The sequence below is a fragment of the Columba livia genome (assembly GCF_036013475.1).
Source record: "Columba livia isolate bColLiv1 breed racing homer chromosome W unlocalized genomic scaffold, bColLiv1.pat.W.v2 SUPER_W_unloc_5, whole genome shotgun sequence".
NCBI classification, from domain to species: Eukaryota; Metazoa; Chordata; class Aves; order Columbiformes; family Columbidae; genus Columba; species Columba livia.
This window is the reverse complement of record NW_027043000.1, coordinates 229178-245027: the sequence shown is the minus strand read 5'-3', so window position 1 is coordinate 245027 and position 15850 is coordinate 229178. Positions and strand designations below refer to the sequence as shown.

At 44.3% G+C, this 15850-nt stretch overlaps 1 protein-coding gene across 1 annotated transcript in view; it reads left to right on the top strand.

Annotated features, from left to right (window-relative positions):
* Positions 1-499: 499 nt before the first annotated feature.
* The window catches only part of LOC135577501 (uncharacterized), a 46773-nt gene continuing 31422 nt past the window's right edge, over positions 500-15850 (top strand). The window contains exons 1-2 of the mRNA XM_065047636.1: positions 500-632; positions 718-884. Coding sequence (XP_064903708.1) covers positions 500-632; positions 718-884 — 300 coding nt within the window. The remainder of the gene's footprint in view (positions 633-717; positions 885-15850) is intronic.

Below are 15850 nucleotides of genomic sequence, written 5' to 3'. Positions count from 1 at the left end.
TCAATACTAGCGCAGACGCACTTGTGTGACGAAATCAACCCAAATGCTCGTGGAGAGAAAGACATGAACTCACACGCGTGTGGAGCAACGCATAAATACAGCAGGTGCTAACGAACACAGACTTTCAGGCACACTGTCTCCACACAAACAGGGACCGGTCTGCAGGTATCCTAGACGGTGATTATCGAACCCACCACATGGACCTGCGCAAAACTCCCAAACGCTTACAGGAAAGACACATGCTCTCCCACAAGCACACAAGTGTTTGCCCTCAGCTAAGGATCGGGAATAAGCTTGTGAAGAGATGCCGTGCTCTTCTTTCGCATTATGGCATGCTCTGTTTCGTTTCTCTTGGAGATCGATTGCCAAGCGTCTTTCCTCGGGCGACTGTGATGCATTTACCGTAGGAGAGCGGCACCACGGAGCAGCGTTCAGTACTACATGCGACTGTCTTTGTTCCCTTACTAGCAGAGCTCCCTTGCATCGGTCCGCATGAGATATGCCGGACTGGGCAACAGTGTGCAACACGCAGAACCTCGCCAAAAAACAGCGCAGCTGTGCACTCACTCACACCAGCTTAAGCATGAATGGAGTCAGCATCAAGGCACACGCATGTGGACAGACAAACGTTGGTAGGCACAAATGATTTCACGCAGAGGGTCGTCCAAGAACAAGCACATATCTGCAGGTACCCTCCATATGTGTATTCTCGTGCAGCCGTGTATACGTTTGTGCAGTGCGCGTTACATCAACGGATGTGTTTACCCTCAGGCATGTCAGCACGTTTCCCCTACGTCTTTCTGGCCATAGATGGGAGTGGGCGTGCTGGCGGATGTGTGCACGTTGGCGGCCACGCATTTGCTTACGCATCAGTGTGTGAAAAGGTGGGTGCTTTTCTCTAGCTGCGTGTGCGTGCCCGTGGTGGTGGCTGCACATACCTGGGTGCTTGTGGATAGGTTTCTGCGTGGTTTTCGGTGAGGATTAGTCTGTGTGCACGTGGACAAACAGAAGGCGTAGCAACTAGGTTCCAGTGCTGAAGAAGGCAAAAGGCAAGTTTTCCGATGCTCTCTCTTTCTCTCCCTATAGCTAGTCGTGCAAAGCAAGCCCATAAGCCTGCGATCTTCAAGAGAGCTACAAGGAAGCATGCCGAACAGCGAAAATACCAGCAGCTCCTCTGTTCACACATTGTTTCTGATATACGCTTGAACGTAAAAACGTTCGTGCTTCTGTGAGATTAAAGACGTCCCTCTGAATATGTGATTGCGCACACCGGTGCAATTGGTTCTTTATACATTCAAGTACTGGGGTGCGGGGTTTCAGAACTGGAGCTGTGGAGACGTCGGCGTAGATGCCGCTGCCAGAACGCGCACACTCGCCTGTTTACCAAAACATATGCAGACGCGTTTTACCACGGAGTTTTGCATGCACAGACCTACCTCTGTTGGGAAGCGAGAACGTAGTCGCGTGTGCACGCACAGAAGAACCGGACCATTTGCCTTTGTGTGAACACGTAACAGTCGTCTATACACTCGCAGACACAGGAACGTGCATCAATGCAGTCACATAGGCACTAGCTTTTGAAGACAGGCTGTGCTGGTTTGGGCACCTTTCAGGCACGCTCCTGAAAGCCGCGCATACTGCTGTTCATTCGCAAAGTGCCCTCTTTGGAAACATTTCTCCGGTCGATCTACCGCTCAGCTTTCTTCTCGTGTAACTGAGAAATGTCAGCGCAGCGAATCCGTCTCTGTCTAGCAAACGTCAATAATGCCTCGGCTTTCCTTTGTTGCCTCCATCTAGATGGTTTCCCTTTTCTCTGTTTCTCTGCACCTGAGGCAGGTGCAGCCGACGGCATCCCCGGGGTGGGAGCGAACGGCCACATCCTCAGCCGGGCCTCTGGGAGAGGGAGAGAAGCAGCAGCAGCCATCAGCACCATAGCTCACCCCTGCCTGAGCCTGCTCCTTCCCCAGGGGCCGACGGAGGCTCCGCAGCCTCCCCGCCCATCCCCGGTACCTCCGTGACCCCACGGACACGCAGGATGCAGCTGTTGACACTGGAAGGAGCCGGTGCGCTCTGATTGGCTGCTTTCCACCCCACCGCGCCGTCCATTGGCTGCTCCTCCCCGCGCTCCGACCCACGAACCCTCCTCGAATAGCAACGAAAGCGCAGCTTGCTCGCAGCCAATCCCATCTCCCGCTTATTTACCTTGGCCACTCCCCCGTTTGGCCCCGACCCTTTGGGCTGCCACGTCAACCACGTCGAGGCTTGCGAGGGCAAAAACTCATGGACTCCACACAATTCAATATGAATTCAAGCGAAGCCATTTATTACAGAAACAAGCCTCCTTATATATGCAGTTATTTCCTGATCACATGTCCACGCTCCAAGCATGCATTAGCTGATTGAATATTGTCCATGTTCACGAGCTGTCCACGCGCCCGAGTCTCACTGCTAATAGGTCTGTTGATTTACATCTTTTTGAGGCCCTGAGGCCTCACTCCCACAGCAGGTGCTGTTCTTCAGCCTTCGAGCTGCCCTTGAGATTCCTTTGGCTAGTTCAGAAATAAATCTCCATCTAATAGAAACCCATCCACACAACAACCTCAAGAAAATTCCTCAAATCTCCCACTATTCACCCTTTTTGTTTCTGAACCAGCCAGGCCTTGTTTACAATGCGCGGAATCATCTTTGAAATACACTGCAGCATACAACATATGATTAACAACAATGATTACAGTTACATATAATGTAGCTAAGCCTTACATAATAAGATCAAACAACTACCCACCATTTGTCAAACCCTAATTCTACTATGACAATCTTATTAATGTGCTGGTTTAGTTTGTCTAAAGTACTATGAATAGATCCAGAATGATTAAACAAGTTAATACAACATCTTGCTCTTAAATTCATCACAACCATGTCCTTATGATAACAACAAAAATCTCTAGCAAAACGATTTTGAAGTGTAACATGTTTAATACCATCAACATCTACTATTAATTGAGTTAGTATCTCAGAAGATAGATTAGCCTGTTTAAAAGACCAATAGCTTAAGTTAGATATGTCTCCTAAAGCTTTACCAACTGCTAGACTAGGGAGGAGGAGTGCAGTAGATACTATGGTAAGAATGTCTCATAATTTTACCTCATTTTTGCATTGACTATCTAAGTGTAACATCACCCTTTTGGCTCTCCCGCTGTTTGTTCAAATTGCCATTCTCCACAGAAAGTACACTACCTGCTTGCTAATAGGCTTCTGGACCACCAGGTCTGTGAGCATCTATAACACTGAATTAGGATCCATGGTTTACATCTGAAACAGTCCTCACAACTAAGCTCCCTCCTGCCCGTCTGCATCCGTCAAGTCTGTGTTGTCTTTATTCAGCCATGGCTTAACCCATTTCGCAGGAATCCACTTCGATCCTTGGCCTGTAATGACACAAACATAACCTTTTCCCCAGGTTATCAATTGATGTGGCCTTTTCCATTTACCATTAACTAGTGATTTGACCATAACTAATGTAGGTTCTTTCTGATTTAGCATGGTTTTGGGCCATACTTGCAAAGTGTTTCATCACAGGGCAAATTTAGGCTGCACCACTTAGATATAAGTGATTCATCACATACAATGCTTTTCCCAATTGGGTTTTTGGTGTTTTCCCTACTTCTCCCCCCTTTTTGTTTAAAAAAAAATCCAAAACAGTTCAGAATCAGATGTGTGTGTTGGACCTTGACTACGTACTCAGAATCACAAATCAAATTGAGAGGTTCCTCCTTAAAAAGCTCTAAGTAATGTAAAGCTGCGCCAAGTTCTGCTAATTGGGTTGAACCTTCAATAATTTTTACAGAATGATGCCAATTGTTATCTTCATGCCAGACCACTACAGCTTTATGAAACTTCCCAGAACCATCAACAAAAACTATGCAAGTATGTAGGATCAGACCAACTACAAGTATGGTCTGTGACCTGATGTTGAAGACTTGCAGGTTCTGCAGCAATTTACAGTTAGCCATGCTAAAGCTGTACTGTTAAAAAAAAATCAGCTAGTGTAATTTACAAGGATGTAGATTGCAAATAAAAAAATCAAAATTAAATTTCACAAATGGTACATGTATGACAAAAGGATCACAGCCTATTAAGACTTAAATTAATTCCCTGCATTTCTTGATCAGAGTAACAATCGGTATATCAGTCTGTTAGGAATCTCATCATACTGTCCCACAATAGCCACAGGTTGTTTCTATGTTGTAGCTATAAACAGACAAATCTGCACATCCAATCAAATACAGTTAGCTATTATGGTTGCCATAAATTTCTTCCTCAAAGTTTCTAACACCATTTTGGCTGTCATATATATATTGGATATTGTTTTCCCTTACCGGATCGTAGTTCTGTTTCAGTTCTATCAGTGCAGTATTGGCTTTATCGAAACATTGGCTGTTAATACTAGTGGAAATACAGCATTCGAAATTTCCTTGGGGATTTCTCACTTGCAGCAAGTAGATCTGCACCATCCAAGCAGCTTCTTGTAGGCCATGCAACTAAACAGAATTCTCAGAAAGCATTATTTGAGCTTACAATTTACTTAACAAATCTTGACCCAAGAGAGGTATAGGACTTTCTGGCAACTACAGGAATTCATGTATCAAAACTTTGTTCCAAATTTGGCATTCTATTGGTCCCAAAAAACAGCCTTTCTTTCATTCTCTCCCATGGCCTCAAAAACTAGTACGGTGAATTTACTGAGAAGTCTCTTACAACTAGTTACCACAGAATAAGTGTATTCAAAAAAAAATTTTGGTTTAATTTTCCAGCTTCATTAGAACTATGGATCCACTGGCAATGCCTTTAAAATTCAACCCTCATTCTCCTTCATGCAGTATGACAGTTCCCTAGCAGTAACATAGCTGGGGAGGGGGGAATAAAACCTCCCTCTTGCCCCCATCTGAGATGGCAGGATCTCCAGCCCAGCATGAAAACAGATCAGTTCGAACTCCACATCAAACCAACCTGGCTCCACTCCACACCCAAATCAGTACCAGTCTGACCCAGAGAAGCACTGAGCACTCTGACCCCCAAAAGCTGACCAGTGTGAAAAGACCGACCTCAGCAAGGAGGTAAAATGATGAGCTCTCTCTCCAGATGTGTCAAAACCTAGGAAAAAAGACAGAAACAAAAAGAAACAACACCAACAACCCCTGATTCAAAGTTGAGAAGCAACACGGTGCCACAACAAGGATGGATGACAATACTCCAGGAAAAAAAAAAAAGAAAAGAGACAGAGCGGGGGAAGTAAAGCCCCCCTTTCTCCACTTAGCAGCGGGCAAACAGGTTTTTCCATATTTTTTTTCTTCTTTCTCTTCTTGCTGCAGTTCAGATATAACCAAGGCCACGCAGCTGGCGTAATCGCTGGTACGAAGTGGGAGGCTCTGGCAAACTCCTCGATTGCAATGAGCTGAGTTTATCTTGCAGCTTCACACAGGCCCAAAATCCATGTTCAGGCACAGGCCTGGGATATTTTGCTTTTTTGTTCTCCCATTTCACTCCAACCATAACACACTTCATACACAATTCCAACCAGCTCAAGAGCTGCCACACTCCTCAGCTCCATTTACCTTTTACAATTCACAGATGTCAAAAAACAGTATATTAAGCATCAATCCATTATTCCATTTTCCTAAATCCAAATCAGTTCATATTTGTCCTGGTTTTGTTAAAAACAAGTTTCTCTTTCAGTGAATTTTGTCTGTCAGCTAAAGCCTTCATATTAACTGCATTTTCCTGGAGCACCAGACACATGTTTTGGTAAACCTAGCAATGGAATGCAAACTTAATGATAAGCACAGATGGACATCTCGCGAGAGGGGCGACGAGAAGAAAGAGACCAAGAAACTGACCAACTGGGTATAACATTCCATTCACGTGAATACTTCATATATAAGTGGGAGATCACGAGGATCTCGTGTTGCTTTTCCCTTTTCCCTTCTGCTTATGGCCGACATTAGGAGAGGACCTTGCTAGTCGTCCCTGCAAACTGAGGCCTAGTGAGAGACTGAATTCAGCTCCGATTGGATGCAGAGTCTAATCCAGGACTTCGGGTGCCGGCTCTGCAGTTGCTGAGACTTTCAAGATTGGTTTTGTATATTTTGTATTATTTTCTCTGTTCTTATTAGTAGCATTAGTAAAACATCTTTAATTTTTTCCAACTCTCTTCACTCTGTGCTTCTTTTCCTCCCAATTGCCTCTCCTTAGTGAAAAGGGGGGAGAGGGAGGGGGAAGTGTGGGGGGGAAGAGGGGGTTAACAATACATCTGCCAGGGTTTTATTGTCACCCCGCAATCTTAACCCTCGACAGATAATTGGCGCCCAACGTGGGGCAAGAGAAAGGGGTAAATTTGAAGATTTTTGGCTTTTCCAGTGCTCTGACGTACCTTTCAGTTTTCTTGGCACGGTGCCAACTCATAGAGTTGTGATACTCACGCGTCCGTTTGCTTTGGATATTATTTAGTTGTATTAAGGCAAAGTGAATTACACTGATTTAAAGATGTTATGGCATAAGTTGTATCAGTTATTTTCTACATTGTGCTCACTGATTCCATATCTGTGTTGGGCTTTCTTTTTAAATCGAAGTATTCATTATATAACAACAAGGAACTGGACAATGGTCATGATGATACTGTGTGGTTTGTCACTGGTTTATTTCATTATACTGCAGCCGCTAATGAATTTCTACTCGCTTCTGCTTTACCTTGAAAAGCCTCCAGGAGAGATTAAAGAGCAGTACGGCTCTGTGTTTGCTAATTGGTCGAGCGAATCTTTAGAAAGGCTGACTAACAATACTTTCGTTTTTTCGCTAGGACAGTTTGCAAATGTTTTAGAGAATTTTGAATATCCTTGGAGTTTTGATAGAACTGTGATGGTGTTGTCTGGTTTGCTGAATGTGTGTCAGTTTGTGCTTCTGTTAAGAGAAATGGCGTTCAACAGGAGGTTTGCGTCTCTTTGTTGTCCTGAGATTTGCGGTGCGTCTTCGGAAGCTTTAGCAAAAAGCACTCCGAGCCGCTCGAGAAAGAGCAAAACAGCCAAAGCTGCCGCCGCAGCCACTGCCCCCACAACGGCGGCTTCGCAGGCTGAAGCTACAGCTCCTCCGCAGAGTTCCTCTGCCAAGGTCGCTGCAGATAACATTACTTCTCCAGCCTCAAAGGCTAACAAGGCAGCCCCCCCTTCTTCACACACTGGGCACTGTTGCTGCTGTAACCACTGTGACAGTCATTCAGACTCTGGAAATAAATCAAATGATGGTAAACCCATATCAGCATCAGTTGCTGGTTGTAAGAAAGTCACTAGGAAGACTACCCGTGCAGCAGATGATGGCACAGGGCCAACATCAACCCAAGGTGCACCATCAGGACAGGGAGGAGATGAAGTGACCACCACTCGGTCCTTTTCTCCAGGTGAGCTGAGAGATATGAGAAAAGACTTTAGTCGCCGTGAAGGCGAGAATATTTTAACCTGGCTGCTCCGATGCTGGGACAATGGGGCAGAAACAATTGAATTGGAAGGTGGTGAAGCCAGGCAGCTGGGATCTCTGTCAAGAGATTCCACCATTGATAGGGCAATTTCAAGAGAGTCTAATGCCACTAGTCTCTGGACCCGACTCCTGGCAGCTATGAAAGTAAGATTTCCCTACAAGGAAGATTGTATATCCAAGTTAGGGAAATGGAATACTATGGAGAGAGGTATTCAGTTCCTGAGAGAATTAGCTGTGCGAGAGATCATCTATTTTGGATCAGACAACCAAGAGGGGACAGACCCAGATAAAATCAATTGTACACGATCTCTGTGGCGCAGATTTGTACAAAGTGCACCCCCTGCATATGCTAGGTCATTGGCAGGAATGGTCTGGTCAGCTGGAGGTCAACAAGAGATTAATGAAATGATTGAGCAGCTTCGGAACTTTGAGGACAGCCTTGCTGGTTCTCTACGGGCTTGTGTCTCTGCTGTAGAGAAACTGTGTGAAAAATCTGATGACCGGTTTGAAAAGATATTGCAAGAAATCAAAGAACTCAGAGAAGACACATACCATTCACGACCTGCACAAACCTATGTTTCAGCTATTAGGAAAAGGCGTTTCCAATCTCGAGAGAGAGGACAGAGGCAGCCCACAAAAAGAGGTTCACTGTGGTTCTTCCTACATGAGCAGGGAGAAAACATGAATAAGTGGCATGGAAGACCTACCTCAGAACTTCAGGAACGAGTACGTGAGATAAAAAGAAAAACTCCTAGGAAGGTGGCTGCTCCAGTTTACAAAAGGAGCAGAAGAGATTCTGATGCTCTTGAAGGAACCTCTAATTCACACCCAGAGACTGTGCAAAACAGAAATTAGAGGTGCCCTGCCTCCAACCAGGTGGAGGAAAGGGATAACAGAGTTTATTGGACTGTACAAATACGATGGCCTGGTACAACACACCCCCAGGAGTACAAAGCTTTAGTGGACACTGGTGCACAGTGCACGATAATTCCTTCTAATTATAAAGGAACGCAATCCATCAATATTGTTGGAGTGACTGGGGGATCCCAGGAACTGACTGTTGTAGAGGCTGAAATGAGCCTAACTGGAAAAAACTGGCAAAAGCATCCCATTGTGACTGGTCCAGATGCTCCGTGCATCCTTGGCATAGACTACCTCAAGAGAGGGTATTTTAAGGACCCAAAAGGGTATAGGTGGGCATTTGGTATAGCAGCTGTGGACACTGAGAAAATTGAACAGCTGTCTGATTTGCCTGGTCTTTCAGATGATCCTTCTGTTGTAGGACTGCTGATGGTTGACGACCAGCAGGTGCCAATTGCTACCACGACAGTGCATCGCCGGCAATATCGCACCAACCGAGACTCTTTGATTCCTATCCAGAAGTTGATCCGTCAATTGGAAAGCCAGGGTGTGATCAGTAAGACTCGTTCACCTTTTAACAGCCCAATCTGGCCAGTGCGTAAGTCTAGTGACGAGTGGAGACTAACTGTAGACTATCGTGGCCTGAATGAAGTTACACCACCACTGAGTGCTGCTGTGCCTGACATGCTAGAACTGCAATTTGAACTGGAGTCAAAGGCAGCTAAGTGGTATGCTACAATTGACATTGCTAATGCATTTTTCTCTATTCCTGTAGCAGCAGAGTGCAGGCCGCAGTTTGCTTTCACCTGGAGAGGCATCCAGTACACTTGGAATCGCTTGCCCCAGGGGTGGAAACACAGTCCTACCATCTGCCATGGACTGATCCAGACCACGCTGGAGCAAGGTAAAGCTCCAGAACACTTGCAATATATTGATGACATCATCGTATGGGGCGACACAGCGAAAGAAGTCTTCGAGAAAGGTGAGAGAATAATTCAGATTCTTTTGGATGCTGGTTTTGCCATAAAACGAAGCAAGGTCAAGGGACCTGCACGAGAGATACAGTTTTTAGGAATAAAATGGCAAGATGGCCGTCGTCAGATCCCAATGGATGTGATCAACAAAATTGCAGCAATGTCTCCACCTACTAATAAAAAGGAAACACAGACTTTCTTGGGTGTTGTAGGTTTTTGGAGAATGCATATTCCTGACTACAGCCAGATTGTGAGCCCTCTCTATCGAGTGACTCGTAAAAAGAACCAATTTGAGTGGGGCCCTGAACAACGACAAGCCTTTGAACAAATTAAGCATGAGATAACTCATGCGGTGGCCCTTGGACCAGTTCGGACTGGACTAGATGTTAAAAATGTGCTCTACACTGCAGCCGGAGATAATGGACTTACCTGGAGCCTCTGGCAGAAAGCACCAGGAGAAACCCGAGGTCGACCCTTAGGTTTTTGGAGTCGAGGATACAAAGGATCTGAGGCCAACTATACTCCAACTGAAAAAGAGATACTAGCAGCATACGAAGGAGTTCGAGCTGCTTCAGAAGTGACTGGTACTGAAGCACAGCTCCTCCTGGCACCTCGACTGCCAGTGCTGAGTTGGATGTTCAAAGGGACGGTTCCCTCTCCACATCATGCAACCGAAGTTACGTGGAGTAAATGGATTGCATTGATCACGCAACGAGCTCGAATTGGAAATCCCAATCGCCCAGGGATCTTAGAAGTGATTACAGACTGGCCAGAAAGCAAAGACTTTGGGATGTCTCCAGATGAGGAGGAAGTAAAACGTGCTGAAGAAGCACCACCATATAATACTCTTTCAGAGACTGATAAGCAGTATGCACTGTTCACAGATGGATCCTGTCGTCTTGTAGGAAAACATCGAAGGTGGAAAGCTGCTGTGTGGAGTCCCACACGACAAGTTACAGAAGCCACTGAAGGACAAGGTGAATCTAGTCAATTTGCAGAAGTGAAAGCCATCCAGCTGGCTTTGGACATTGCTGAACGAGAGAAGTGGCCAATACTTTATCTCTATACTGACTCATGGATGGTAGCAAATGCCTTGTGGGGATGGCTACAGCAATGGAAGAAAAGCAATTGGCAGCGCAGAGGTAAACCCATTTGGGCTGCCACACTGTGGCAAGACATTGCTGCTCGGCTAGAGAGCCTGCCTGTGAAAGTTCGGCATGTAGATGCTCATGTCCCTAAAAGTCGAGCCACCGAGGAACATCTAAACAACCAACAAGCGGACCAAGCTGCTAAGATTAAAGTAGCTGAGGTGGACTTGGACTGGCAACATAAAGGTGAACTTTTCCTAGCTCGGTGGGCCCATGGTGCTTCAGGGCATCAAGGTAGAGATGCAACATATAAATGGGCTCGCGATCGAGGGGTGGATTTAACTATGGACACTATTTCACAGGTTATTCATGAATGTGAGACTTGCGCCGAAATCAAACAAGCAAAACGGTTAAAGCCTATATGGTATGGGGGGCGATGGTTAAAGTATAAGTATGGAGAAGCTTGGCAGATTGATTATATTACACTTCCACAAACACGTCAAGGTAAGCGTTATGTACTTACAATGGTGGAAGCAACCACTGGATGGTTGGAAACATATGCCGTACCTCATGCTACAGCCCAAAATACTATCTTGGGCCTTGAAAAGCAAGTCCTTTGGCGACACGGTACGCCAGAAAGAATTGAATCAGACAATGGTACTCATTTCAAAAACAGTCTTATAGACAATTGGGCCAAAGAACATGGTATTGAGTGGGTATATCATATTCCATATCATGCACCAGCCTCTGGGAAAATTGAAAGGTACAATGGTTTGCTAAAAACTACACTAAAGGCACTTGGTGGTGGAACCTTTAAAAACTGGGATTCACATTTAGCAAAAGCCACTTGGTTGGTCAACACCAGGGGATCAACCAATCGAGCCGGGCCTGCCCAATCAGAAATTCTACGGACTGTAGAAGGAGATAAAGTCCCTGTAGTACACATGAAAAACATGTTAGGAAAGGCAGTCTGGGTTACTCCTGCCTCAGGCAAAGGCAAGCCCATTCGTGGGATTGTTTTTGCCCAGGGACCTGGCAGCACCTGGTGGGTGATGCTTAAGGATGGAGAAGTTCGGTGTGTACCTCAAGGGGATTTGAGTTTAGGTGAAAATATGCAATACTGAACTGCATAATGTGAATTGCCATGCTAACAGTGTTTAATAAGTGTTTTTCAGATCAAAACAGTGATGATGAAACCAGAGCTAGCTTCTTCGAGTGGCGCCTGACAACTTCTTCGAAGTTGATGTCTTTAACCCACAAACAGTGGTCATGAGATGCACTTGTACCATTTTTCCTGCCCTGGGAGACTGTCGTGACAAAATGAACTTAATGAACTTTTCAAAGGATGGTCCACTGATTAATTACTCCTGTGTATATATGTGCATATGTGTATATATATAGTAGTAGTGATTAATTAGATTATATTGATAGATTGTATTGATAAGGTTTAAGCATTCAGTGAATGGCATATTATAAGGGGTGGAATGTCCTGGTTTTGTTAAAAACAAGTTTCTCTTTCAGTGAATTTTGTCTGTCAGCTAAAGCCTTCATATTAACTGCATTTTCCTGGAGCACCAGACACATGTTTTGGTAAACCTAGCAATGGAATGCAAACTTAATGATAAGCACAGATGGACATCTCGCGAGAGGGGCGACGAGAAGAAAGAGACCAAGAAACTGACCAACTGGGTATAACATTCCATTCACGTGAATACTTCATATATAAGTGGGAGATCACGAGGATCTCGTGTTGCTTTTCCCTTTTCCCTTCTGCTTATGGCCGACATTAGGAGAGGACCTTGCTAGTCGTCCCTGCAAACTGAGGCCTAGTGAGAGACTGAATTCAGCTCCGATTGGATGCAGAGTCTAATCCAGGACTTCGGGTGCCGGCTCTGCAGTTGCTGAGACTTTCAAGATTGGTTTTGTATATTTTGTATTATTTTCTCTGTTCTTATTAGTAGCATTAGTAAAACATCTTTAATTTTTTCCAACTCTCTTCACTCTGTGCTTCTTTTCCTCCCAATTGCCTCTCCTTAGTGAAAAGGGGGGAGAGGGAGGGGGAAGTGTGGGGGGGAAGAGGGGGTTAACAATACATCTGCCAGGGTTTTATTGTCACCCCGCAATCTTAACCCTCGACAATATTCTAGCAGCTTTTAAATACAACCTCATACAATACCAAGTTCACATTCATCAGAGCATTTAGGTGTTTGGTTGGTTGGTGGTTGTTTTTTCGTTTGTTTGTTTGGTTTTTGGTTTTTTTTTGGGTTTTGTTTTTTTTATCTTTTTAAATGCAATGGTGAGTTTAACAATTTACGTTCTTCTCTGTTCTCAAAATTACTAGATAACAATATAAGTAATTACTTTAATGTGTAAGGATGCATCCTAAGGGGGAGCAAGGTGGAATTTTAGCAGTGGAACCGGTTCCCATTTTGTAATTATCTCCCCAAACAAAATTCTTTTGGTACCAAATAGAAATATGTGGGGATTTTTTACACTGGCAGCATACCTTTGGCACACAACTTTAATGGTTCTGGACAATATGGGAAGAGTTTGCATGTTTCCTCATCTTTTTATTTAAATTACAAACTGCTTCTATCCTGGAGGATTTCAAAACACTTCAGATTTAAAACACAGCTCACTCTTTAAGAGAGCTGCTAACGCTTAGAGGAAATAGTTGAACACTGGCAGTTAAATAGTATACAGGATATAGTATACACACCCCCGTGGGACAGGGGACAGAACAGGAAGAACAAATGCAAGAAAACTTGTGAGTCAAGATAAAGACAGCTGAGAAAGTGAAGGAAAAAGGGGAACAACAACAACAAACTCTACAAGAACACTGCAAAGGCAACGACTCCCTACCTCCTATAAGCAGAGCTTGCTGAGCAATGGTCAACATGGAAGGAAGAAAAAAAACCTCTTCTTCTTCTTCTGCCTAAGTTTTTACTGCTGAGAATGACATTATATGGCATGGAATATCCTTTTGGTCAATTTGGATCAGCTGTCCTGCTGTGTCCCCTCCCAACTTCTTGAACAGCCCCAGCCTACTCATACTCACTGCGGAGGTGGGGGTGTGTGGGGGGGTAGAGGGGGAGAGAGCATGTCGGGGATTGGCTCAAGGAGCACAGACATGAGTCCACCAAGCAACTGTACGAGCAGAGCCCATTTTAGTTGACATAAGTAGGCCTTAGTTAGCTTGTCTATTAGGCCGTGGGAAAGGGGGGAACGGAAAAGTACTGACTAAAGCAGGGTCAGGATATTTTTGAAGAGATAAGAGTCAGAAGAATGTGGGATGCGCATAGCTAGCTAAACCCAAGTAGGTGGAGTAAGTAAATGTGCTTAGCCTATTAGATAGAGACAAGTATGCATAATTATGGTATTTGGTATAAATGCACGCCATCTCGGGCAATAAAGTTGAAGTATGCTTTATCACTCATATTGAGTCGGCTGCATTTCTTCCTCCGTCCGCTCGGGTCTGGAACTCTGATGGGACTTTTCTCTGCAATTGGCGCCCGAACCGGCGATCCGAAGCGGCGGATAGAAGCAAAAGGCGCCGGGAAAGCAGCGACCGGCGGGCAAGAGCGACCGAACACTGTGCTGCGGTGTGTCGACTCCGAAGCCTGAACCGACTGAAGTTCGCCAGTGCTGGGCTACAGGAAACAAGGGCTGCAAGAGGTCTCTTAATTTAGCAAGAGGTACCGTACTATAATGATGAATAACGGAGAAATAGATTAAAAATGATGAATAACGGAGAAATAGATTAAAAATGATGAATAACGGAGAAATATATAACAGAGAAACGGATTAAAAGTGATAGATAATAGAGAAATGGATTAAAAGTGATAGATAACAGAGAAACGGATTAAAAGTGATAGATAATAGAGAAACGGGTTAAAAGTGATAAATAACAGAGAAACGGGTTAAAAGTGATAAATAACAGAGAAACGGGTTAAAAGTGATAAATAACGGAGAAACGGATTAAAAGTGATGAATAACGGAGAAACGGGTTAAAATGATGAATAACAGAGAAATGGATTTAGAAGTAGCCCTAGATTTATTACAAAGCTTTTTAGAAAAGCGAGGGGTTAATTATAGTTGCGTTAAACAGCTAGCTGGTCTAGTAGCAACGGGGAAAACTAAGGGGTGTTTTCAGGATCCTGATTTATTGTTTGATGAAGGAGAGTGGAGGAAATTAGGGGATGTGTTGTGGGATATGGTCATAGACGAGGATAAAACAGCTAAGAAACTGAAGAAACTGTGTAGGGAAGTAATTAATAATATTAAGCGTCATAAAGTGAAAAAGAATTTAGCCGCGGTAGCTTCACAGAAACTCGGCAAAATGGAGCCTTCCGCTCCGCCGATGGAAACGGGCATATCTGCGTTATCAGCGAAGAACCTTAAAAGACTATTAACTTGGTGCAGAGGCAATAGGTATCCTGCTGACCTGTCAGGAGTTTTTCGAATAGAGACTTGGAAAAAGATGGGAACTGTGTTGTGGAAGGCAATTAGTCACCGCGAAAGATATATTCTCGGCCTTGTAACCATCTGGAAACTGATAAATACTACAGTGAAGCAATTAAAACCTGAAAAGACTGTTACGAGCATTAGTGACTCAAAACTTGAACTTTGGGTGAGAACAGCAAGTCCAGAGGATTGGTGTCAGACAACTTACTCAAAGAACCTGTGAAAGCTGAGAATGCTAAAGTCGTAAACACGTGTACTATCAGTCCTTTTACCAATTTTACCAATCTGCTTTTCCTGCATTTTAACCCTCTAACTTCCACGAGAGAACAGAAGAAGTCACTGAAAATAGAACTGGACAACAGAACTGTGTGACAGATTAGATCAGTTAACAGCAAGTGAATCTGACAGTCGGCAATGTGGTCATGATAATCGTGACGGGAAAGGGGGTGCTTCTGGGGACTCAGGGTATAAAACTTAGAAGTTAAGGAAGCACTGGTTTTGGAATTGGCAGTAGAGAATGCTAAAGTTTGCTATCAACATGTTATTTGTGAGTTTTACAGTGCATATTATGTACTCCTGTTTATTGCCTCTCTGAAAGTCAAGCAGCTTGTCAGGAATGTGAGTTAATTGTTTTACTGGTTGTTGTTAGAATTGTTTCTTTGTGGTATAAGTGCACCGTAAAACTTTCTCTCCACTTTTCCCACTCACGCTGCAAGCAGCCCTGTGCTTTTCCGTGGGGTCAGAAATTACTGTTTTCAGTCGTGTTCATAAAAAATCGGTATTGGGAGGTGTTTTAAAACATAGGGAAGCACTTGGAAATATGAGGAAAGAAGATCTTGTAAAATATTGTAATTAATGGTGGCTGCTGTATAAGTTAAATGATTGGGAAAAGTGTCCGGGGAATAGAATCTTGAAGTATAACACCTTATTGCAATT